Source organism: Pygocentrus nattereri, chromosome 21, assembly GCF_015220715.1.
Source record: "Pygocentrus nattereri isolate fPygNat1 chromosome 21, fPygNat1.pri, whole genome shotgun sequence".
NCBI lineage: Eukaryota > Metazoa > Chordata > Actinopteri > Characiformes > Serrasalmidae > Pygocentrus > Pygocentrus nattereri.
In genome coordinates, this window is record NC_051231.1 from 23,931,576 (window position 1) to 23,956,756 (window position 25,181).

General features: G+C 38.9%; 1 protein-coding gene across 2 annotated transcripts in view; it reads right to left on the reverse strand.

Annotated features, from left to right (window-relative positions):
- acap3b (ArfGAP with coiled-coil, ankyrin repeat and PH domains 3b) overlaps positions 1-25,181 on the reverse strand; it is a 104,819-nt gene that overhangs the window by 31,796 nt on the left and 47,842 nt on the right. For both annotated transcript variants that reach the window (XM_037532403.1, XM_037532401.1), the window contains exons 2-6: positions 24,826-24,883; positions 17,568-17,684; positions 16,741-16,794; positions 1,497-1,555; positions 556-739 (exon numbers count right to left, since the gene is read on the reverse strand). In XM_037532403.1, coding sequence (XP_037388300.1) covers positions 556-739; positions 1,497-1,555; positions 16,741-16,794; positions 17,568-17,684; positions 24,826-24,883 — 472 coding nt within the window. The remainder of the gene's footprint in view (positions 1-555; positions 740-1,496; positions 1,556-16,740; positions 16,795-17,567; positions 17,685-24,825; positions 24,884-25,181) is intronic.

Below are 25,181 nucleotides of genomic sequence, written 5' to 3' on the forward strand. Positions count from 1 at the left end.
CTGATCAAAACTAGACATCTGCGTGCCTTCTATCTTTTTCTCTATAGCTTTCATTACAGCTCAGTTATAATGTTTATAAGATCATTGTTTGCACACTCATTTCTTACTTTGCAGTCTTATATTATGATTTAATTTCTTTTTCGGAGACAAAGAAAGATGTGTAGTATATAGTTAGAGCTCTGTGTAATCAAAAAATTTTAAAATTAAACTGAATCATGACATTTTATTTCCCCAAACTGCTACATAACATATAATTTGACATAAAGTAGTTCATCGGCTACAAGAAGTTTGCTGTGTTAGTTCTGCACTGGAGCTGTGAGTCTAAAGAAGCTAAAAGTGATAAAAGCTAATAAGCCACAAAGTAGCAAATAATACTAAAAACTGCCAAATAAATCATCACACACTTGCTTTAAACTAGACTGAGCTGTTAAATAATCTATCTAAACCTAATAATAGTCTTGCTTCTGTGCTTTCTGTCGCCGATTGACATACGGCTACATACAACTATCACTTTAAAGCCAGTACCTCTTTTAATGCAGAGCTTTGTTAGGTTACCTGTAACACGTAATCAAGGGCAAGATGTCGGAAGCACTTCCGTGTCATGATGAGTGTGCTGCTGGCCTCCTCCACCTCGTGCGGTTTGTTGCGAGGAGCCTGAGCATTTTTCACCTGCGCAATCTCCATATCCTCCCGCACCTTATCAAACTGCTTTTTCGTCTCCTTAAACTTACGCACATCCCTGTATAGCAGAAAGAAAGAGCACGGAATATCAACACACACTGTACATATAAGCGGTGAATTGTAGCTATCAGGACTTAGGTTTGTAACGAGGTCGGGCCATGAAAGTAAAAACTAGGTCAAAAAGCAAAAGAAATCCCAGATCTAGGCTAAATGATAAACGCTAGTGCTGTCATACACTTTCTAATAGTATGTTGGCACTAAGCTGACAATGGTGCACATGAACATTCTGGGCCATTCTAGACTGAAGCGAAGACATTCAACGCTTTTATTTTAAGCTTGTAACAGACTTTAACACATCGGTTATCTTTAGTTTTACAGTGACTCTTTCAGTAAAGAGCCCTGGTATCGATCTGCCTCCTCTGTTCCATTTCTAACAACTGACTAAAACCTGGGTAGATTGTGGTTTGTATTCACAGTAAGTGACGTAAAAAGTACTTCCAAAAGACCAGGAGTGATGCTTTTTCCCCTAGAAATGGGTTTGAATTGTTTACAGATGATTGGTTTGCCACTTTCTGATTATACTGTTAGTTAACCCAACTGTTAAGGCCTTCTGTTCAGCTCCTGAAGGCCTAACAATGTGAGAGCTTGATCAGCTGCATTTGTGTTGATACCACAGAGAAAAAATTCTGATTGGACAATTTTTCGTTAGGTGGGTTTTTCGTTTTAACCCGTTTGTTTCCAACAATGAAACAAGAGTATAACTACAAAACATGTTTAAATACAATAAGCATTATACTTATATGCAATAAACTTACTCTTTGACAAAATTGTGCAGTTGCTGCTTAATAGATCTCTGGGCCTGGTCAAACAGGATCTGCAGGAGACAGAAAGAACGAGCACATTAGTTTTCAGCGGTGTTAATTGTCTAACACATGATTATAATCATTCTTGGCATTCTCAAACATTAGCACCTAACATCAACCACAAAGAGCTGGCAGGGGTTCAAGCTTCTACCAGAGAGGAACGTGTGGAATGTGTAATTCATCATCCAGGTGATAATTATTGTCATTATCCATGGTTTAAGCAGATGTAATAGACTTATAAAATCAGTAATTGGCTTATCTCACACAGGTTTCCTCTGTTTAACCTCATTAGCTAGCTTGTAAACTGATATAACTCCACTCTCTGGTGCAACCCTGTTTGGAGTTATGGTTCCTCTCAGTATTTCTTCTTCATGCTTTTATGGAATTTTTTCTGCCACTGTCATTGTTGGCTCGCTCATTTAGGATGACCTGGATTTCTGTATAGGCGCGGTGGGTAGCACTGTCGCCTCACAGCAAGAAGGCCCTGGGTTCAATTCCTGGCTGGATGACTGGGGTCCTTTCTGTGTGGAGTTTGCATGTTCTCCTCGTGTCTGTGTGGGTTTCCTTCCACAGTCCAAAGACATGCAATCAGACCAACTGGACATGGTAAATTGCCCCTAGGTGTGAGTGTGTGAATGTGTATGTCTGTCTGTCTGTCTGCCCTGTGATGGACTGGTGACCTGTTCAGGGTGTATCCTGCCTTCCGCCCGATGACAGCTGGGATAGGCTCCAGCACCCTCCCGCGACCCAGAAGGAGAAGCGGCTTAGAAGATGTGTGCGTGTGTAAAATTGAACACATCCACATTGATGACAGTGAACCATATCATTACGTAGAAGCAGAGCTTTCTGTGCGCTGCCATATTTTCTAACACTATGTAAAAGATGCACTAGGCTTCTTTTATTGCTCGATGTACTGTGATTCTCTCTGAGTGAGCACACAAGCTCATTCAGAGCACAAACTGGATTCATAAGTACATTTTACTGAAATGCTTCATCAGAGAACCCATCTGATGTTTGACTCATGCTCCTATATATGTCAGTAGCACTTTACAGTAGGGCAGCATTCATAAGATTTCATGACATTTACATAATGTCAACTGAATAAATATTCATAACGACTTATTCCGATGGGTATCTGTCATTAAAGCTCCTTTTGTCAACTCTGGTATCAAGTTGACGTTACTTTCATGTCAGTTGACATTTTTTCTGATACTTGGCTGTCGTGACACCTTTTTATGTGAAATGGCATAACATGTTATAAATTGCTGGCGTTGTAGCTTAATGTACAACAATCACAGTAACATAATGCTGGTAATATGAAATCTTATAAATGGAAAAATGAGTCAATAGCAATATCAAAGTTGTCAAATGCAAGGTTTATTACAAATGATCTATTGGAGGCCTATTGGAGTAACTGTTTATAAATGTATGTTGGTCTATGTCAGTGTTCATGAAGGGTTTATGTGTTACTCAGCCTTATCTGCACTGCCCTACAGTGAAGTGTTACCCTTGTGTTTACTTGCAAAATAAAAATCCACAAATATTCGGTCTTTCTTGTTATCATGTTCTTGAAATTATTAATAGAGAAGAGCAGACTAAATAGCTGAAGGTTGTGCTAAATTAAATTCAATTAAATTATTTTCATTTAAATTAAAATAAAATACATTCACTAGCGGAAAACCTCAGAGTCCAAGCACGATTTTGCAAGAAGGACTCACAATTACTGTTATAGCTACTTTCCACAATTCATTTTAGTAGAGAAGCATTCTAATAATAATAATAATAATAATAATAATAATACTAGAAGAAGAAGAAAAGAAGCACTGTGCTTGGTCTCCTAATTAAACATTGCCTTGAGCCTTACAGCACATCTGTAGGCAACATCTGCCTGCAATGCACAAACAAAACCACTAGATGACAGAGGTGCCACTGCAAAAGCAGCAAAGCTCTTGTACTGTACTCTCCCAGCCTCTCTCTCTCTCTCTCTCTCTCTCTCTCTCTCTCTCTGCTGGAAGCTGATGCTCATGTCGTGAGGCGGATGCACGGAAAGGGTAAAATGGGTCATTGATACAGAGAGGAGCAGGGTGCTGGGAGTCAAACAGAGACCACCATGGCATCTCTAACACACACACACACACACACACACACACGGTCTTATGCCCCGGGGCTTTTGTCTGAGGACCCATCTCACAAGGGTTTCAACTATGAAGGCATATTGTTGTGCCAGGAATACACATGCAAACATTCATCATGGACACACACAGGATGGGTGCATCATGGGACAGGAGAGATGGACGCTGTAATCATCTCAGATGTGGCAGCTTTAGAAACACAAGAGCTTTGGAGCAGAGATAAGCTGCAGAACAACATGTGACACCATGTCACATGGAACATGAATTTAACATAGTTCATGTGCAACATTTGTTTTCGAGAGAGAAAGAGAGAGAGAGAGAGAGAGAGAGAGAGAAAGAGAGAGAGAGAGAGAGAGAGAGAGAAAGAGATAAAGAGAGAGAGAGAGAGAGAGAAAGAGAGAGAGAGAGAGAGAGAGAGAGAGAAAGAGAGAGAGAGAGAGAGAGAGAGAGAGAGAGAGAGAGAGAGAGAGAGAGAGAAAGAGATAAAGAGAGAGAGAGAGAGAGAGAGAGAGAGAGAAAGAGAGAGAGAGAGACAGACAGACAGACAGAGAGAGACAGAGAGAGTGAGAGAGATAAAACAAGTAAAAACTTAACTGTCTAACAAGATGTGCACATACTGGTTCATCTTTGGGTAAGTTTCCAAAAGTTTGTAGACGTCTGCACACCCAACATTTCTTCTGAAATCAAGGCTATTATCTCAAAGGTATTGGATGAAGCCCCATCACTCCAGAGAATGCAGTTTCTCTGTTCCACAGCCCAAATCTGGGGGGCTTTATACCCCTCTAAGAGATGCCTGACATCCCTTTCAATTGCCAATGCTTTTCTGTGAAGATTACACAAACTGTGCAGGTGTAACTGAACATCTGTGTCAGCAGTGGGTACTCCTTAGAGAAGCTGAATTCATGCATTAGAAGGCATCTTTTTCAGACATGTAGTGTAAAGGGATGATTGGGCATTTACTATCATACACCATCACACAGGATAAATGAAGTTCTTTGCTCACAACTGTAAAAAAGTGTGACATAGAAAACATGATCCCCTGCACATTGTCGCATAAGAAAACCTTGTGATCCCTTTTTTACACTATTTGAAAATGTTAGCTGGACTACATGGAAATTGAAATACTACAAAAAAGTTGAAAACTACTTCAAAATCTGTTCATCAAACCCTTCTTTTAAAAAAAAATAAGTATCTCGATCAATATAGGCTATTTCTTATTAAAGGGGGATTTGACAAATTTGTGCAATAGTAGCTACAGAATAATTCATAGTAGTTCATTTAAAAAAGTCTTAAAGGGGGCCTCAATACATCCATACATATTGCACTTTGCACTGCCACCTTGTTTATACATTCAAGCATATACAACTATTAATATATGTTAGCGTTTAAAGTGTATAGTCACTCCGTTCATTCACTGGCCATGACATGTACCACTACGTTGTCTGTCTGTCTGTATGTCTGTCTGTCTATCTATCTATTTATCCATCTTTGTCTATAATGCAAAAACAGATTACATCTACAAGTGTCTTCTGGGTTTTTTGTAAGGTTGGTAATGGTAAAATAATGGTAAATCAAAAAGATAAGTTCCCTCTGGAGACGAATTTGGGGACTATTATGCCTGCATGTTCCTGTCCACTGTGAATGGATTTTAAAAAATATCCTTTGGGCCACCTACGATGGACTGGTGTCCTGTCCAGGGTGTATTCTGCCTTCCACCCCATGACTGCTGGGATAGGCTCCAGCTCCCCCCATGACCCAGAAGGATAAGCGGCTTAGGAGATTTGTGCATGTGTGTGTGCTTTACAACAAAACCTTGTCAAAAGTATCATACAACAGTGTCTCAGGCATCAGGCAGAGTATTTGTTGCCATTTAATGCAACAGCTTTATGTGAGGGAGATTTTCGAGGCATTAAATGCCTCAGATGTCTGGTTCCCATCACCACCACTGTGAACAATTCTGACTCGTTAAGTTTTTCTAGAAGGGATTTTTTCTCATCAAACTACTTTGAATGACCTTGTTTACATCTTAATGATATAAAAATGCAGATATATTGTCAATAAATGTCAATTTTACAAAGTTGTTTATTCTCTTACACTCTTAAAAGACTTTTTCAAGAGTTCTTTAGTAAAGGGAATGGTTCTACATATTTACATACTTAAATTGTTCTTTGCATGGTGAAATGGTTCTTCAGACTGATGGAGAATGTGTTGTAGATGGATATATACAGAACCTTTTTTAAAAGGGTTCTATATACCCCATGAAAGAACTCTGCTATTGTTACGATGTCAAGCATGTAACCATAGAACACTTTTTAGCGCTATATAGAACCCATTTAAAAAAGGTTTTATACAGAACCATACACAGCATATTCTTCATCAGTCTGAAGAACCCTTTTACAGTGCATGGTTCTGGCCATCGTTCGATATAGAACCATTTTATTTACTATAATATATAGTACATCTTTTTTAATTGTGTATAAAGCTACTAATAATGCTAGTCGCTTTGGGCTATTTCATCTAGTCATTCATTCTCCGCTCCCTAATGTGGCCCAACATTCCTGCTCTGAGTCTAGACTGGAATCAGCGTTTTCTCCTCCACTAACCCCAAAAATGCCCATTACACACGACCCATCCATTCCACTCAGTTGATCTGCAGAGGTCCAGGGCTTGGTGCACTGCTCTGTTTCATTAAATTAGCCAGCATGTGGTGATTTCAGCAGTTAACTGTGATGCGGTTAAATCTCCAGACACCAGAGACTGACAGCAAAGTGGCCCAGGATGCAGTTTAAAGCTTTTTTTCTCCCCATCTACTTACATTCACTGTTTCCTGCCCCTTTTTGCACCCTCCTTCATTCAGTTCCTTTTAAAAGATTTCTCTGCCTGTTTATTTCAGTCTCTGTCACTCTCATGCTCTCTCTCTTTCTCGCAATAGAGCAGATTATATGGAAGATCCACTGAAACTCAGAGTCTCCTGAGGTGAAACTGCAATTAAGACTTCCAGAAAGCATCAAGCTGCCCTGACAAACACACACACACACACACACACACACACACACACACACACACACACACACACACACACACACACACACACACACACACACACACAAACACACACACAGTGCCTGAAAACAGACTCTCATAGAGGAAGAGATGAAAGTATAGGACAGAAAGGACACAGGGAAAGTCTTTGTACATGTATGGGTGCAGTACTGTGCAAAAGTCAGAGACAATTCTTTTGTTCATTAATTTCCAGCCATTAAGTACAAAATATTCATTTTTCAGTATCATAAAAGTGAAGAACATATTGTCGCTGTCCAAAGAAAAACAAGAATTTCCAAAATGGTACTTTTACAGAAGAGGGTGAAACACTCTTAACTTTTATTGTATGCTAACATAAAGAGGTTTTATTAAAGTTATTTTGGAGCACTTCTATTGATCCACTCATCATGAAGTTGTCACACATTGTAAAGGACAACTGCCATGTTCAAATGACAAATCGACATATTTTTCTCTTTATAGAAATGATATATTTAACAAAAAGGATTACTCAGAAGTTTCCAACACTAAGCATATTATCAAATCCGTCAGCATGTAATTTGTCCACTCTACTTTTGTGCCCTTACCACCACTTTAACTCTTCGATCCTTCTATCTTAAAACGATCCTCCCAACAAAAGCTATCCCCAAAGGAGACACTGACATTATGTGCCCCTTCAAAGACACTAATATTCAAACGAGCAACTACCCTAACACACCTCAGCTGCCTTTCCCACACGTCTTTCTCATGTGCATCTAAAACAGCTGAAGGAGATATTTCTGAAATTAGATACAATAATCCACATAAGGAAAGAGAAAGTCAAAGGAAAATGAGTGAAAAAAACAGGAGTTTACAAAACTTTAGTTTAGAGTTTAGTTCAAATTTAAATTGTTAAATGTTAGGAAGAAAATAACTGTGCTATGAAAGACCTGGTAGACCACCAAAACTGTCTTATAAACAGCACTTAAAGCTTTCATCTTTGAGAGAGATAAGCTCCACTCTTGCTTCAGATCTGAAAAAATCCACAGGTATTTCTGTCCAACGTTATATTGAGGGAAGACAACTCAAATCTATGGGTCTGAAAGGATGTGCAGCCGTCAAGAAGAAGAACACAGAAACTCGACATATGAGATGCAGAGTAAGGTCTGATGGACTGATGAGTCTGAATTTGTCATTGAGATTGTATGAAAAGCAGAAAATGCAACCAATGTCTAAAACTGAACTTGGTGAAGAGGTGAAGAAGATACTTGTAAACAATATACCCTCAAATATCTTTGGAAATGAATAGAAAAGAATAGAAGCTGTAATAAACCTAAAGAGTGATATTATATTTAGCTGTTGTGGCTTCTCTGAAGGTTTCTGTTCAATATATACTTTATGTTTTTTCCCTCACGCTAAAAAATGAATGACGTGTACACAAGTAAGTAAATGAGAGTGGCCTCTTTTTGCTACTGTACATATGTATATATCTATGCATTGTTCACCCAAAAAGATAATGCTGCTAATATTGAGTACTTCACCAGAAAAGACCTGCGATGCTTATATTAAAGGAAGACTTCACTTTTCTGTTGTTAAAATAGAGCAAGTAGGAGCCAGCTAGCACAGAGACATTAGCTCTTAAAAATAGCAATGCTAGCATTTTAGGGTGGGCTATTCTTTTAATAGTCCTCATTTACATTGTTTTTCACAGACTCTAAAATATTTTATTGCTTCCTTTATTATTCTTTAATATTACCCAACTCAAGCTTTGGACATACCAAACATACCATTCTTTGTCAACTAAATGAAATACTCTAAATTGGAGGTAACTTAGCTAAACTGAATGAGATGGAATCAGAGTAGGATAAGAAAGAGAATAAGAGGAAACTACAGTGGAAGTGAGAAAGCAAGTAACAGAGAAAGAGTTTAATTGTGGCCTGAAGCCCAGGTCCTCTAAAGAGCAACAAGGCTCTTTCATGTAGGGCCAGGCACTCGCACGCAGCTACTCACACATAACATTTACAGAGAAACCTGCAGCCCCTACAGGCCTACAGAACCCAAAGTGACCCAGAAAGAGAGAAAGCAAAAAACATACAGAGGGAAAAAGAGATGGAAAGAAAGAAGGAGACTGGGTCAGAAGAGGCCGGGAACTGGAGGACCTTAATAGCAACAAAATGTTGCAGGTGCTCTCCATATGAGGAAGCCACAATCTGTTTCCTGAGGAAAAACGAGAAGCAACATATACTGTAGGCTGTCAGCCTGTACAGCTGCCCTCTATCCCATTCATCATTTGGCAGTTCTGACCACAGGACCAGACATTGTTTATATGGTGAATTCTCTGACACCAACATGGTAGTGACATGGCAGTGTGTATGGTGCTGGTAAAAGGGTATAGAGTAGTCCACCTCCCAAAAATATCCAGTCAAGAGTGGTCCTGTGGTCAGAAACTGACCACTGATGAAGGGCTAGAGATTGGCTAACACAATACAAATTGTGCATCAACAGATCTCAGTCTCTACACCAACAAGGTGTGACTACAAGGTAATAGTGGGTGATGTACCCAGTTCATCCAGTGTACTGGTTGAAATTCTTCCTCAATTATGAGTTACGTCATAACCGTTAAACTGGTATGTCACAAATAAGTGCATATAATAAAACATGCAAGTAGTGCAAACCGCACTAACACTATCCCGTTTGCCTGAACGGTTTAGTCAGAGATGTTTCCATTATGTTTCAAATGAAAAATAAAATGCAGCACATCTTTGACCACCTCCTCCTGTGTAGTCCACTGCACCTGAAGTAGTCCATTTTGTTTTCGAGGTAGTGGACATGAATGAATGCTGATTTTTGGGAGAACATAGATACCACATTGCTTGTGTTTCTCCCTGTACTTAAATGGACTGTACTGGTCCATTTAAGGTGGAATGGAAAATTCAAACAAAAGGTTGGTGATTACAAAGCAAACTTTAGCCTTACAACATTTAGTATTGTCTTTCCCAGGCCTGTGGGGCTAGTGTTAGAAAGCAGTACTGTTGTATGTGCATCTATATATTGTGTTTATCTATATAATGCGTTTTGTTTTTTATTTTGAACAATAACCAACATTTCAGATTTACTTTGCCTGTTAAAATGGTTGGTTCCTATTAAAAAGTGAAGGGGCATTCCAGAATAACAAGCCACTAAATAAGCAGCCACAATACAATGTAATATATGCCTAAACCATCAGAAATTTAAATGAATTTTTATGATACATTTTGTAAACATTTTTTTTTATTTTGGCCTTACCACCCACCACTACTACAAGGCAGGTGTTTCTAATAAAGTGACCAGGCAGTGTATGGCTTTGACTGCGTATATGCGAGCAGTCTACTGAAGTGCTGAATGAAGTTGAATGGCTTTAACTTTTGGCAGGAAAAAACAAGAGGAAAACATGCAAGAGCACTGTGGAGAAAATCCCACATCAACAAGAAAATGAGTCTTAAAAAGTCTCCAACTGGACAAACAAAACGCAAACTCTTTACTTAAAAAACAGCTCTGGAACCAAAGCAAAGACATAAAAGTCCAGTCCACTCTTGCCTCAGTTAGTGTTCATTTGGTCATATATATTTTTTTCCATGCTCAGGAAACTGGTTCATTACATAATAAAGCTGAAAAATGACCTCTGCCAAGCCTTACGCAGCAGGGTTTTAGAACACATCTGCTGGACAGATTCCAGCCCTCCACACTGACCTGAAAAACACAAAAAAACACCCCAAAAAAACAAACCAGTGGGGTCTTCCCGTGTAAAAAAATGCAAATTCCAACACTGGAATGGTCACAGAGGTCCAGTGCCGAGGTCACATCCCAGCTAGACCTGATGATAGTCTACTTGATTATTTGGAATAGGAAACCTTATATGCAAAAGCAAAGATTGTTACAGATGTCAGTGACATAATCATGGGCCTCTTTAAGAAACAGTGTTTTTTTGAATATGTGTACATGTTGCGACTTGCCACGAAATTCAATATTGCTTCATGTCGCCCCAAATAGCAAGCTGTCGGAAGATGACATCAGCTTGGCTCGTGGGAGTGGGTGGGCTGCTTTGGCATGGGTCCTTCTGCTTGTGCGAAGATGATGACGATGACATGGGTGAGTAATATTCACCACTATGCAATGGGCTGTGCCAGTAAATAAACAAAGATCATGCACCAAACTCAACCATAGTCCTGGCTGGTATTATGTCTTTGATCTGGAGTCCTGGAAACGCCTTCAGAGATGTTTGATGGCATAAGCAAGGGGATTTCATGGGCTGGTGCTGCGGAGTTTACGTCTGGGCTTAAGTACTGAGAACCGCCCAGCATGGGCTTGTGCAACACGACTAAGCAGCATCTGTGATCATGCTGGCTTGAGAAATGAAAGAAAGAGTGAAGAAAAGGCCAGAGTAGTTCAGTGAAAAGTCAAATTCACACAATTTTCCACAAGATATGTTTGGTCTGTCTTGCAGCTACAAGGCTAATGCTGCTAATACATTAATGGAAACACATAACCCAGCCATTAAGTTTAATTTATTCATTTTTCAGGAGATACATAAGACCCGGTGCATCAATTAAACAGTACAGGAGAAAAGAGGAGAATATCAAGCTCCACTCTTGCTTCAAATCTGAAAGGTCTACAGGAGTCTCTGTCCATCCTGCCACTGTGAGAAGACAACTCAGCACTATGAGTCTGAAAGGGTGTGAAGCTGTCAAGAAGCCCTTACTGAGAGAAGGAAACAGATCAAACAGAAAAACAAAGAAAGAAGCTGCTTGTGTTCTCAGAACAATGGACTGAACAACCTTAACATCAGTGAATGTGTTTGGGATTATTTGGATCATAAGAAGCAGAAAATACAACCAGCTTCTAAGACTGAATGTTGTAGGTGTGGCATAATGTCCGTGCAGATTTCTTTGAAAAAACTGAAAGAATGGAAGTCGTAATAAAGACAGAGAGAGGACACTCTAAATACTGAGAAATTTGATCAAATAAGATGTTTTATTTAGTTGTTGAGGTTTCTGTGATTTATATATTTTCTCCTGATGCTGAAAAATAAATAACATAATAGACATTTTAACTGGAAATTGAATAAATGAATGGCGGTCTCTGACTTTTGCAGTTATGTAGATGATCAGTTTAAGTTGAAAAAACATGTTTATACTCTTTGTGTCCTGCAGGTACATCCACAGACAACTCGGCAGTGGCATCACCTCTGCAGTGAGGGTGAGGAACATGTCTCTCTCCCTCTCACTCTCCATCTCTGCCAACAACTCTCTCTACTCTCACCTTCACCCTCTCTCTTCTCTCTGACAAAGTGCCAGACAGCAGTAATTACAGCCAACTGGCTGAGCAGGAGAAGGAACATTTTAATTTTAAACTTCCCTGATGAAACACTTACAGCAGAAGAATACTTGCCCTGAGTTTTATGCCACGGCCCATGCCAGGCCTCAGCATCAACTCACTTATCGCCTTGAGTTGCTAGGATCACTACTGCAGGAATAGATGTGATCATTAAATTCTATCTTTTTGCAATCTGTGTTAGTTCATCATCAGTCTCTCAGAACTAAAACTTGGGCCATTCTACTGAAGTAGTTTGAACTGCATCCAACAGTAAAAAAAAAAATAAATAAATAAAAATGAACTGTTTAAAACAATTAAGTGTTCAGACTTTAAATAATGATTATGAATTGACGAGTAATGAGCTAAATATATACAAAATCATCATTTATAGGGTACTTTATATATTAGGAGGTGGCTATCCCAAACCCTAACCCCTAAATTTCATATAAAAATCATATTTACATTTTTGATAGAACTTTTAAAATTTATTTTAAAGTGAAATTGAAAGATTTAGATTCATTATGGGTTTAATTTTTACATAAAAAAGAGATGCTGTCCCACATTTTCATGTCACTACTACACAAAAGTTTATTGCACCCACACCCCTGCATTTTAGAGCAGGAAGTGAGACTGCATCCCTGTCCCTCATCGCCACATGGTGAGCAGTTAGATCCCACTGATTTGAAGCAAATGTCTTAAGGTCTGAAAATCAGTGTGTAACATTAAGAATTGTCACTACTGACACACAGAATTTCTGTAATTAAGTGAACTTTTTTTGTGTTTTAAGGAAAAATACTATGATTTCATTTGTAGACAACTGTTCAAAGCTGTGCCTGCTAGTCATGAACTGGTTAGTGGTTTTGAGATCGGCTCAGAATTAGCTATAATTGTCACTGCCGAAACAGTCAATACTGAAACATTTGGTAAAGCTTTGGTAAAAATGACATGTTTAATAATTTATTTCAAGAAAATAAACATTATTAAGTTACTGAGTCAGTCAAAGTAAAATGATTTTAGTGTAAAATCCAAGACAGTTTGTGCTAATTGGCAGGGTTAGTAGTTCGTCGTAGTCGTAGTTCCAGTGCAAAATTAATGTAACAAACTTCAAACATCAAATATGTCTTGACTAACTAACTGTATTTGTGCTAAGGGAGAAAACTGTGTTTATTTGATTTTCCACCAAAATAAACATTTAAGCTCTAGATTTGAAAATGATGGCAAAATGGAAAAATAGCACTTGATAAACATTCTCTATACATGTCATATGATTCCTATGTGTTTTCACATATGATGCCGCATAAGCTGTGATTTACAACGTCCACCTGCACAGATGGGCATCAGACCTCACACCAGCCGTCCACACACACACGTTTCCAGCCCTCCTGGTGTGAAATGCACATCAAACAAGACAGAGCGAAGGATTTACGAGACAGAGGGATTAGATCTAGTGTAAAACCGCTCGGCCCTTTGATTTACAGTGGTAGGTTAACTGCTTTGACCCACTACAGAGAGGAGAGAACAGGAGAGAAACAGGAGTGAATTAAAGTGAAGGTCTTTCAGTATCCCTTCTGTTCCTGGGTGGTAGAAGGGAGACGGGAGCACACAATGTGAATTACAATCAATCTACATGGTGGCTTGGCTTCACCCCATTCTGGCTTCACCACATTTCAGATGGCTCCTACTCACCTTTCTTACCTGTGTTTAGGTTCTCCTGGTTTATTGTTTTATGTCTAGTTTAGCATTTATCTATTTGTCAATTGCAAAGTCTTATGCAGTTTAGCTGAGCTAGCAATTCAAAATGGTATTATCTTGTGTTTCCTAGTTTCTGTAGTTACAGTGTTTTGTACACTGGTTTTCCCATTGTACCTTGTTCTGGCATTCCTGGTGTTTTTCACTTTTTGGCTGTTCTATTTAGCATTATGACAAACTGTATGTACCTGCTTAGGTGCAGTTTCTTTACCATTTAGTTTAGCTTCTTAAAGCTACACTATGTACGTTTTGGGAATCTGGTGACCTCTCTGGTGGAAATGTGTAATTACATGCAATGTGCAAATGAATATTTTGTAATGTTTATTTTATTTTGGACCTCTTATATCTTATGCTGCTAATGATTGCCAGCACTTATCCTTCTGGGGGGCAGGGGGAGCTGCAGCCTATCCCAACAGTCAATGGGCAGAAAGCAGGATACACCCTGGACAGGTCACCAGTCCACTGAAGGGCAGACAGATGGACAGATATATACATTCACACACACTTTCATATCTACGGGCAGTCTAGCATGTCCAAGCGTGTCCAATTGGCCTGGGTTTGATTCCCCAGCCGGGCAACTAGAGTCCAAAAATATAATGACAATATTAAATCATGAACCAAGTTTCATGAATAAATAAATTTTTTGCTATTTTTTTTTAAAAGTAGTAGCGCTGTCACCTCACAGCAAGGAGGGCCTTTATGATTTTATTCATGAAACTTGGTTCATGATTTAATATTCTCATTATATTTTGGTCAAATACATCATTAGCTAAAACCGGTGGTAGTAGACACTGTGTATTCTGAATTTTGTCCTTAATTTCGCCGATTATCATAAACATGCCACATATGCAAGTCTATTTGAGCTGACTCAGCAACTTAACATGGTCCAAGGGAAATATGTGACGATTTAGGCATGTACTAACTATTTAGGCATGTGCTAACTCAATGGCTATAAACTTCCGTTATTTGTTAGCTACATTAGCCTTGTAGCTCCAGTTTGGAAATGAAAGAAGTAAACATGTCTTGGCTAATCGATTACATTTGCAGTAGGAAGAAAATGTTGTTATTTGATTGTGGGCCAAATCATCGCTTTATCCAGTTCAAGCAAAAAGATGTTTTTTGCCTCAATCTTGTCAACACATTCTCAAGAGACTGTGACCTAAAAATGTCATGACTCTGTGGTCAATGGCAGGAATTCACAATCTCCACCACAGACAGGCCTCACAAAAACAATTTATCACAGGAATAAACTTGCTCTAATTAACCATAAAACAGCGCAATAGTGAAAAAAACACTCAAAGTTAGGGGGAGGAAAACGCAGGGCTGGTCTTGTGCTGATGCATCTAGAGGCAGGAAAAGATCAGCAGTCTTTGGCTAACAATTAAAAAGCCACAGGTCTTTTATACCACTGCCATGGAATTTCCTCTGTTCCAAAAAGGCTCAAATTCTTACTCAGGCCCACTGTGCTTACAGGTACTCGTTCTTGACTACGTTGAGCTAAAAGAAGGGAGTCTATTTAGTGAAATCAGGTGGTTTGGGGACACACTTACAGCAAATAACTGTGGAGTGAGGTTCTCCATGGATTCAGTGGAGAAACCATGCAGGAAGTAATAGTAGCTGTTGGTAAGTCTCACAGCGCTACAGACTCTCATGCTGCTTCTCTCGTCCTCTCTCACTCTGTCTCTCCTTCTTGTGTTATGTTTCCAATTATACCAACCCTCAAAAACAGGAAAAGAACACTCTCTGTCTAAGCTATATCCCACACATGGCTATTTTCTGACTTCCAGATTGGACAAGAAGGTCCAGAGGCCAGAAGCTTTTTGTGACTTCATAGTTGGTCATTTTAGATGGTGAAAGTAAAATTCTGGCCAAAATAACTGAATCACAGCATCATCTTGCTACCAAGACACGGTGTTGACAGATTCACAAACTGGCATTGGCTCCAGATTAAAAGTTCATCCCATAAAATGAGTTGGTGTTATCATGGTTATGTAAAATGAAAAGGTAAACTGTGTCAAAAATGCATGCATATTTAATCAATTAAAAGTTGCCAAAATAATAGTAAAAGGGGATTTTTGTTAAGCAAATTGGCTCCTCTCTTATGTTATAGGTCTTCATAGCGTCATTGTTCATAGAAAAAAATTGTATCTCCGCTTTTGTCAATTTTTTTCCTACTACATTTGAACCCAGCAGATGCCCTTTATATCATGTGAAAATTTCAAGACGATTGGACCAATACAAATGCTCCAAAATCACTTGTAATAAAAATGTTTTTACATTAACTTACATTAGAAGGTGAGAACACTTATGCTTTCTCTTTAACATCTTGGAGATACATGTTTTGCTTTGCTACAGCAAGAAAATTTAAGAACCATGAGATGTCTAAACTCTACAGTCAAGTAAAGGGCAGTTTGGAGCCTGCTTTTTGTGATGTAATCCATTTAGTCCAAAGCAAGAAACTCAGAAGGACTACTGCAGCCGTCTAAAGGCTACTGCACAGATAGTACTGTATTCAGTTAGCTGCATTAGCCTTATAGCTCCAGTGCAAAAGTAAAGAAACAAACTTCAGACAACAAAAATATCTTTGCTCATTAACTACATTTGGTGTAAGAGGAAATTTGATTATTCACTGAACCACTGGTTTAAGCCAAACTGGAAGACTGATCTTACATCAGTAAAAACAACTCAGATTCTTAGCGAATGGCTATAAGTCTATGCAGATGGCTGTTAGAGTGGCATGTGGAATGCATCAGTTACGTGTGATGTGAAATGTTCCACGGGAAAAGATTAGACTTCTCAGGGGGTTGAGTTGCACCCCACAGCCCACGTAATGCTATTTCACAACAAGGACCCAGGGGGACAGCCAAAGGTGCAATGGAGCATGTGTGTGTTTTATTACAGATGCATGTGTGCACATTGTGGCAACCCAGTGAGCTGTGCCTCACCATGTGGTAGTTGACGATTTCCTGAAGGCTCTCTCCACATTTCTCCAGACACTCCTGCAAAACAGCACATACATACAAATTACACACATTGTGACCTTTCAGGATGGAAGCAATTTAGACAATAATAAGTGGACAGATCCCTATAAATTATAGTAATCAGCTAAAATGTCAACAATACTTTGAAAGTTGCACTCAGTAGTGGGATGTGAAAAAGCAGTAATGCATTGTGGTGCATGAATCTGATCGTGTTAATGCAACTGAACTAAATTTGGAATATTCCAACTGATTAAAATAACAGTCAATAAAGTATGCGCTGGGGATTCTGGGTGGCGCAAGCCTTGGTCCTATTGTTAGAAGACTGAGAACGATCACCACCGATGCAACAGCCATCTGTAACTGGGTGTCTAAGACAGCATAACTGGCCTTGCTCTCTCTGCATATTACTGTAACTATGCATTGTCTTTTTATGTTTTTAAAAATGTTATATAATGTAATCATAATGTAAAAATCTTTTAAGCCACAGATCATATTTGGTGACCGAAGCCAACCTGTGTACTTTATCAGTTTAACAAGCATGACAGCTGGTGGAGAAAAAAGATCTACCTCGCTCTGCTCCACAATGTTAAAGAAAACTGATTGGTGTATTGTTCTTGTTGTCTACATTAAGCTACTGTGCAACTAGGTCCACCAGTCACACATGTGCATTTACTGAATTGAAAGTTAACTGTTTTGAAGTTAGAGATTTACACCTCAACAGTGTAAAACTCATAGTTTTTACCCTACAGATTTCTCTGAACCTTCTTGAGAATGAATGCTTGTTAACTCACTGAGATCATTTCCTCCTTGCAGTGCTGGGACAGGTCTCGAATGCCATTGATGAAGAGCTTATTGGCACTGGAGTATGCCCGGCCAGCCTCAATCATCCCACTGCACAGCTTTACCAGCTGATAGAAAAAGAGAAAGACAAAGAGACAAACATAAAGTTTACTGCACCATTTTATTGTCCAATCACATAAGGTTTAATTTCAGGGCCTTAAAGCAGGAGGAAAATTAGGCCTCACAGTGAAATTACAGCTTTGCCAAGTGTTTACTCCTAGATCACCCTACAATTATCACCCAAGAGCAAGTGAGAGCGCTAACATAAACATAAACATGCCGTTGCTATTAAAGTGTTAGCCTGCATTCTGGTTAATGCACATGGACACACACAGCAGGAGGGGTTGGATGTGGGTATCTTTGCACAGACACTGACACTCACAGAGCAGAACATAGCAAAATAAATTAATACTGTCTTAATAGTAAGTTCAGTGAACATATCAAATCACATCAAGCTTTGTCAGAAGCCCCAGTTTATCTCTGTCTTATGATCTCGCTAAAATGCTATGAAAGACTGCATCTGTGGGTGAAGCAAGTATAAGAAAATTTTAATGGGAAATTCTGACCTAAGATTTTCAATAAAATCGTCACGATTTTACATTTTTCATGTTTTCATTCATCAATCCTCTCTCACTGCAATGCTCAGTCTGCATTGCACAAATATATCACACACAACCATTGGAAATACCTACGGCGTCAACCAATTCTGACTAATACATACGACCAAGCTAGCAGGCATTAGTACAACTTTTCGTTTTACAACTCAGTTGCTAAGCACAGTTTTAGCTATTCCATCTTTATTCAGCACAAAATTGATACCAGAGACATTTATCTTTACCATTTTACCACAGAAAATAAGCCAAACTCAAGCAAGGCATCTGGAGAGCCTTACTAACTTTACCTGTTAGCTTGTTAGCCTTCTCATCTAATGAGCCATTTCTGTCATTTTGATTAACCCCTTCTCTCTAATGTAACAATAATTTGAAGATACTACAGTAGCTGGAAGATATTTAGCTTCCTAGCAGTAATGTTAGCTAGCCATCTAGCTTCTGTCTGCATTAGCCAGCTACCAAAAAAACAAGATTCACAACAGCCTTCCACAGGAAAAAAACATCCCAAAGCAGTCACAGTTTTTCAAAAGTTCCTTCCACCTTAAAGATACATCATCAGAAAGGAGTTATCTTAGTTTTTAAACCACAAAATCTCACTCTTGAGACTGCTGTTGCAACACCATGGGCATGTTTACCACAGATGTAGCGATGGTTACATTTTTCATTTTGCTTTTAGTTTACTGCTCAGATCATAACTACATAAACATTTGTTGTCCTGGCATGTGCTCTGCGGGGACACTGTGCCTCGCAGGAACATCATAGTGCTTTACGATAAAGCAGAAACTGTATCTTCAGTAATACAAAGCTTTATGTACAGCAGTGAATGGATCATGAAGCTCAAGATTGATGAGGCCTTTTCTCAAACCTCACCATCTGTAACCATAAAAGCGTACTCTCTATTTCACTTCTCTCCTCTCTCTTTCCCACATACACACACAGACAGACACATGCATTCCCAGTCTGCCGTACTGTGTTACACATATAATTCATGCTGGCCCTCTTAAGTGCTCTGCTACGCCATTCATAATCCATTAGCGATGAGTGCACGCCACATGCACGTGCGTGGCAAGGAAAAGACGTGTGCGTGTGTTTGAGCTGTAGAAACATTGGCAGCTTGTGATATCACTGAATGCATAAAGATGATGACCCATTACATGGCTACATTACTGACACCATGCATTGGGGATAAGTGGGATCACATTCAAAATACATTATTTTACAAGTGCAGTGCCAGAACGGGTTGCATAAAATTCATATAAAACTATCCAAACTAATGAATCTATTGAAGCTCATGCGCTGACAGTGATCCCATTGCATTCAACAACACAGATCATCTGAAGGACACATTGTAACATAGCTTGGATCAATATCATTGTTTTTCAGCAGTGTTAAAGAGGAACTCCAACACTGATTAAACCTAATCTTTACCTGCTGCACCTGTATTGTATTACTACAGACAATAATTTCATGCGCTTCTATACTTAGAAAGGAGTTGAAAAGCGGTTGACTTAAAACACATTTATGATCAAAACCATTGGGCAGTTGCTAAATTCTGCAAATGTTTGAAATACATGACTATAGAACACAAATTTGAAACTACAACTCTTATACTCTATGGCCCAATCCCATTTTACTCCTTGCCCCTACCACTTAGTCCTTACCTCTCAGTTTTTTTTGTTCATCACTAGGGGTAGGGTGTCCTAATTTTGTTGGAATAGAGGGATAGGGCAAAGTGTTAGGACTACATGGCCCTTCAAACAAAGGTTTTTCAGACGCACACTCCAATAGTGTATGAAATAGTTATGGAAAAAAAGAACAACCAGCAAGATGGCTTTCTCTGTTAAAAAATTACGATAACCATTGTATTATCTTAGTTTAATGTTGTTTCAGTGTATTATGGCCCTTTTCCTCATAACAAGTATAAAATTGCTAGTAGTACGTTGATGAGTATCTATCTAGGTAATTCCCCCCTGCTTGAAGGCAAATGAAGACCCAGCAGTGAGGTGCTGAACTTTACCACCACTCTACTATCACCGCAAACTGGCAGGGTCGCCTACAGAGCAGCGCTTGTAGTCTGTTAAAGAAGTAATGTTCTTTTTTATTTGTGGGTTGTCTCATTACGTAGGGGAAGATTTCAATCCCTTATAACTCAGTTCAAAGGGGCAAAATGACACTCGAAAACAAGGGGCAGGGGTAAAAATAAGAAATGGGATTGGGCCTAACTGTCATGCACTATTAAGCAGAAGCCTGATGAAAACTCCACCTACACCAATACATTTTACCAAAAAATTCATCCCTCTGGAAAACTCACATGTCCCAGTTAAACAGATTTATACAGGAAAACACATCAAAACTGCTGCCTATGGTAACTGACCATTCACAGATGCAACAGAGATAAATTAAATGCTGGTGAATTCTTTAAACTAATCCATAGCAAAACCTCTAATGTTCACCCACTCTATACTTAAAGGGAAATTCCACTCAAGATAAAACTATGGCCAAACAATGTATCAAGCATCAGGCAGCGTATTCATATGCATTTCATGTAATAACTTTCTGCAAGGTGACTTTTAGAGGCATTAAACTCTTCAGATGTCTGGTCTGCACCACCACTGCAAACAATTCTGACTCAGTAACTTCTCTAGACTGCAGTATTTCATATCAAACCATTCTGAATAACTTTGTTTACATCTTATTGATAAATTATGCAGGGAAAAAATGTGTGATTCTGCTTAAAGAATAAATCCCACATACCTGAATCTATGAACTGCTGTATCGTATTTTGAAAGGACATTTCTCACGTGAGGCTGTTTTTAAAAAAACATTGAGTAGTTAAATTAGCTGCCAGAATCCTAATGTAGTTGCATTGCCTCTAAATCCTTCACTACATTAACACTGTGGAACAAAACCAATTACACTGATGTTACTGTCTGCAAACCCATTCCATTCTATTTTTTATGACCCTATAGAAGTTAATAATGTGGAAGAACATGGGAGTCAGAGAGATATTGGGGGTTTCTCATTGTGGCATCTGCACCCTGCATTACATCTACAAACATGCAGGAATGGCAGACTTGTTCTAATCATATTAGCAGCAAACTGGAGCGTATAAGCCATGCTATAGTGACGCGGTTCACAGCGGCATGGGCATGTGTGTGATGGTGCACATGAATATATGCTTGTAGTCATGTCAGCATGTATTAGGGGAAGGTCAGAGAGAGAGAGAGAGAGAGAGAGAGAGAGAGAGAATGTAAATGTGGCATAGGCACAAGAGTGAGCAATGCTCTTACAGCTGGACTGATTATTCACTTGCACATGCATTGCTGCTTAAATCAGATTAGCGTGGATGTAAACAGCTGATCAATTTGGCATAACATTGTTTAACCAAAGCCTATGCCCAGTGATGGTTAATTGAGTTACAGCAAGAGCCTCCAGTGGTGGTAAAAACTAACCCTAACACTAACATGAAAATGTTATTATTATATTATTATATAAATTTGGTTTAGGATGTTTGGGAGGAAGTGGTTATAATGTACACACAGCAATTCAAATGTAAAGTATTAAACAAAGTATGCCTACAATAACACCTAGGCCCAATCCCATTTCACCCCTTGACCGCCCTCTGTTTTGCGCGTTCACGTCTAGGGTTAGGGTGTCCCAATTTTTGTTGAACTAGAGGGGTAGGGCGAAGTGTTAGGGCTACATGGCCCTCCAAACTGAGGTTTTTGAGAGGTTCACTCCAAACAGAGTGTTATCGTAAAAAAAGAAAAACCGGCAAGAAGGCTGCGCGAGCGACCAAAGAACCCCACAAATGTGAGTATTTTCTGCGTTACTAGAATTACAGTAACAGTCGTATTATCTTAGTTTAATGTCATTTCAAAGTATTGAGGTCTTTTTCTTCATAACAAGCATAAAAAATCGCTAATAGCATGCTGATGTTTCAGTAGCTAGCTAGCTATCCTTCCCATTCCACCTTAAATAGTCCGGCAGTATAGACACCTGAAGCGCCAGAAAGTAACTGCTGCACCATTTAAGGTGGAATGGGAAGATTTGAACAAGAAGCTGGTGAATATCTGACTTCAGCTTGGTATCACCAAAAAATTAGAAGAGGTTGATAATAAATGTCTTATATCCCCTCTTTGAAAGCATATGATGCCTTAAATGTAACTAAAGCCCAGCAGTGAGGTCACTGAACTTCTCCCTTCTCTGCTATCACTGAAGACGGGCTACATTGCTTACAGAGCACCGCTAGTAGCTGTTAATGAAGCAATGTTTGTTGTTGTTTTTTTTTTTTAATGTGAGGATTGTCCCATTTCGTATAGCAAGATTTTAACCACTACCCCTTGTATCACAGTTCAAAGGGGTTAGGGTGACACTTGAAAACAAGGGGTAGGGGTCAAAAGAAGAAATGAGATTGGGCCTTACATTGACACTGAATGCTTTATATGTCAATATTAAAACACAAAAACAGGAACATAGGAATAATACTTTTATACATATTCAGTACATATTCAGTTTGTTGCTTATTACAATAACATTTTTTTTCATTGTCTCACTAAAAGTCTTTGTCTGACCTCCATATTTTTATCAATATTTTTGCAAAATACCCCAATAACAATAAATATATTAATTATTAAGAAGAAAAGGGAAGGACTACTAATAACTGTTATTGCATAAGTCAACCAACATACATAGTGCAGTAAAGAAGTGTAAAAAAGAGACTGTGGGCAGGTTAGTGCTTCTTTCTATTTGTCAATACTGGCTATAACAAAACAACACAAGAATTTATGCTGGGTTTAATCACAGTTTTAAACTGTAATTGAAAGCTGGCCAATAAAATAACTGATATCTTGAGGCTCTTTTGCAACTCAGCTATGCCTTTTTGGACAACCAACAACCATCCCACAACTCCTAAAATGATCTCCCATAATTTCAAAAAGCAGAGAGATCATGAGATCATTTCTAGGGATGGCATTCTTGGTTTTAGGCCTGAAAGAGAAAAATAAATAAATAGACCAAATCAAGCCAAAAAAGGAAGCATCAACATCTAATACTTAACAAATAATCTTAATGAAAACACCATTTTTTCTCTTTTTTTTTTTGCTCTACTGTGCTGGTCAGCACATATTTAAATAGTCTGAGCAGCAGCAAATCAACAGTGAAAAATACAAACCCAGTCTGTCTGCTGCAGCTACGCTCTACAGTCTTTAGCTTACATGCTTTCAAGCATTAAGTGATTTAGTGAAATTCTTAAATGGAGATCCCCTAAATAATACTGTGTAACTAAATATCTTTTGGTAATGAACTGGTAATTACCTCTCAGTTTAGAAGTTGTTGCTGCAGCAAACAAGTGTTCTTTAGATTCTGCTGAAATTCATGGCTGTTTCTAAATGACAAACACTAAAGCGACTTGCACACCTCCTGCTGGAGAAACTTCACTCTGATAGATGGGAGTTCCAAAGCCACGTTCACATACTGTACATATTAAAAAACATTTTCCAACATTGCAGCAAAGGTACTTTGAAATTCAGCTTTTGGGAAATCATAATTACATTTTTATAATTTTACAGCTTTTAATATTTAATATTATTTCGCATGTTGTTTAAAGTTAAAACAGTCCTCTAGATCTTTCAGTTCTGTTTCACAACATCACCATGAAACATCATCTGCATTATTATACTAAATCAAAACAGGCTTACAGAGCATGTCCTCAATTTCAGTTTTGGTCAAGAATTTTTATTTCAGTGCATCACAGGTTACATATTATTGCTACTGCTTTGTGTAAACACATTTTGTAAATAAACAAAAGTAAAGCATTTCAATTACAGCAGAACTTGACAAACTAGACCGAGATGTGGGCATATACTACTCTCACTTTATTAGAAACATCTACTTTGTACTTCCAGTCACTCACCACTTTATGAGCCCCACCTACTTTACAGTTCCACTAAACAAGTGTTTGAAACTGCAGACTATAAGACTGATCTTACACCGTTTATCAGCCCTTAACCTCATTCATCACTGGTCAGTTTTTGACAGCTGCTGTCCAGATATTATTTTTGCGGTGGATCATTCTCACCACAGCTTTGACACTGTCATGGTAGTGCGTGTGAGGAGAGTATCAGACATGTCAGTGTCACTGCCAGGTTGCGAGTGGTCCACCATTGAAAAATATACAACCATGAGGAGCTCTGTGGTCAGAAACTGACCAACAATGAAGGTTTAGAAGATGGCAAACGCACACTGTGCATCGGTAGATTGGCCGCAGTCTCTAACTGTATATGAACAAGACAGAGTTTTCCAATGAATGCATTAGTCTATGATGAAGGGATTGAGCTGCTTATATGCTGGCCTACTGCTGGGTCTAACTGGGTCTGCCTCCTGATCCCTGTTAATCCTCTATGATCTGAGCTAGGACTTAGCTAGCATGGTTGTATTGCACTGGATCCCTGATATTATCACAAACAGCCTTGCTTCTTATCTCCTCAGATTTCAAAAAGCCTGAGGCAATACAATTCAAAAGGAATTAACATCAGCTCTGCACGGTGTGTTGAAATCAAAAGGATCAAGTTTTCCCGCATAGCCTACACGAACGTACCTTGTCTAGTTTGGCCTCGATGTCGACCACATCTGTCTCCACCTCGTCGATGTTCGCTCTGAGAAGAGAAGAAAACAGGCATTCTTGTAAGAAACCACCAAAGTGGATGGTGAAAGTAATACCTGGCCCAGTGTCATGTGGACCGGACTGACGTATCAAAAAACAGATGTAGTCCAACAATGACCTCATCAGTGCACCACAAAACTTTTGTGTTGCCCCTGTTTAGCAACACTTACACCATATCAAACAATAACAAAAAATGATGACTAATATATCTAGACTTGCACCATGTGCTTTCAATTTCTTCAGTGTCTAGAGCATGAAGAACAGGGTTCTTACTTCAGGAAGACAGCAGG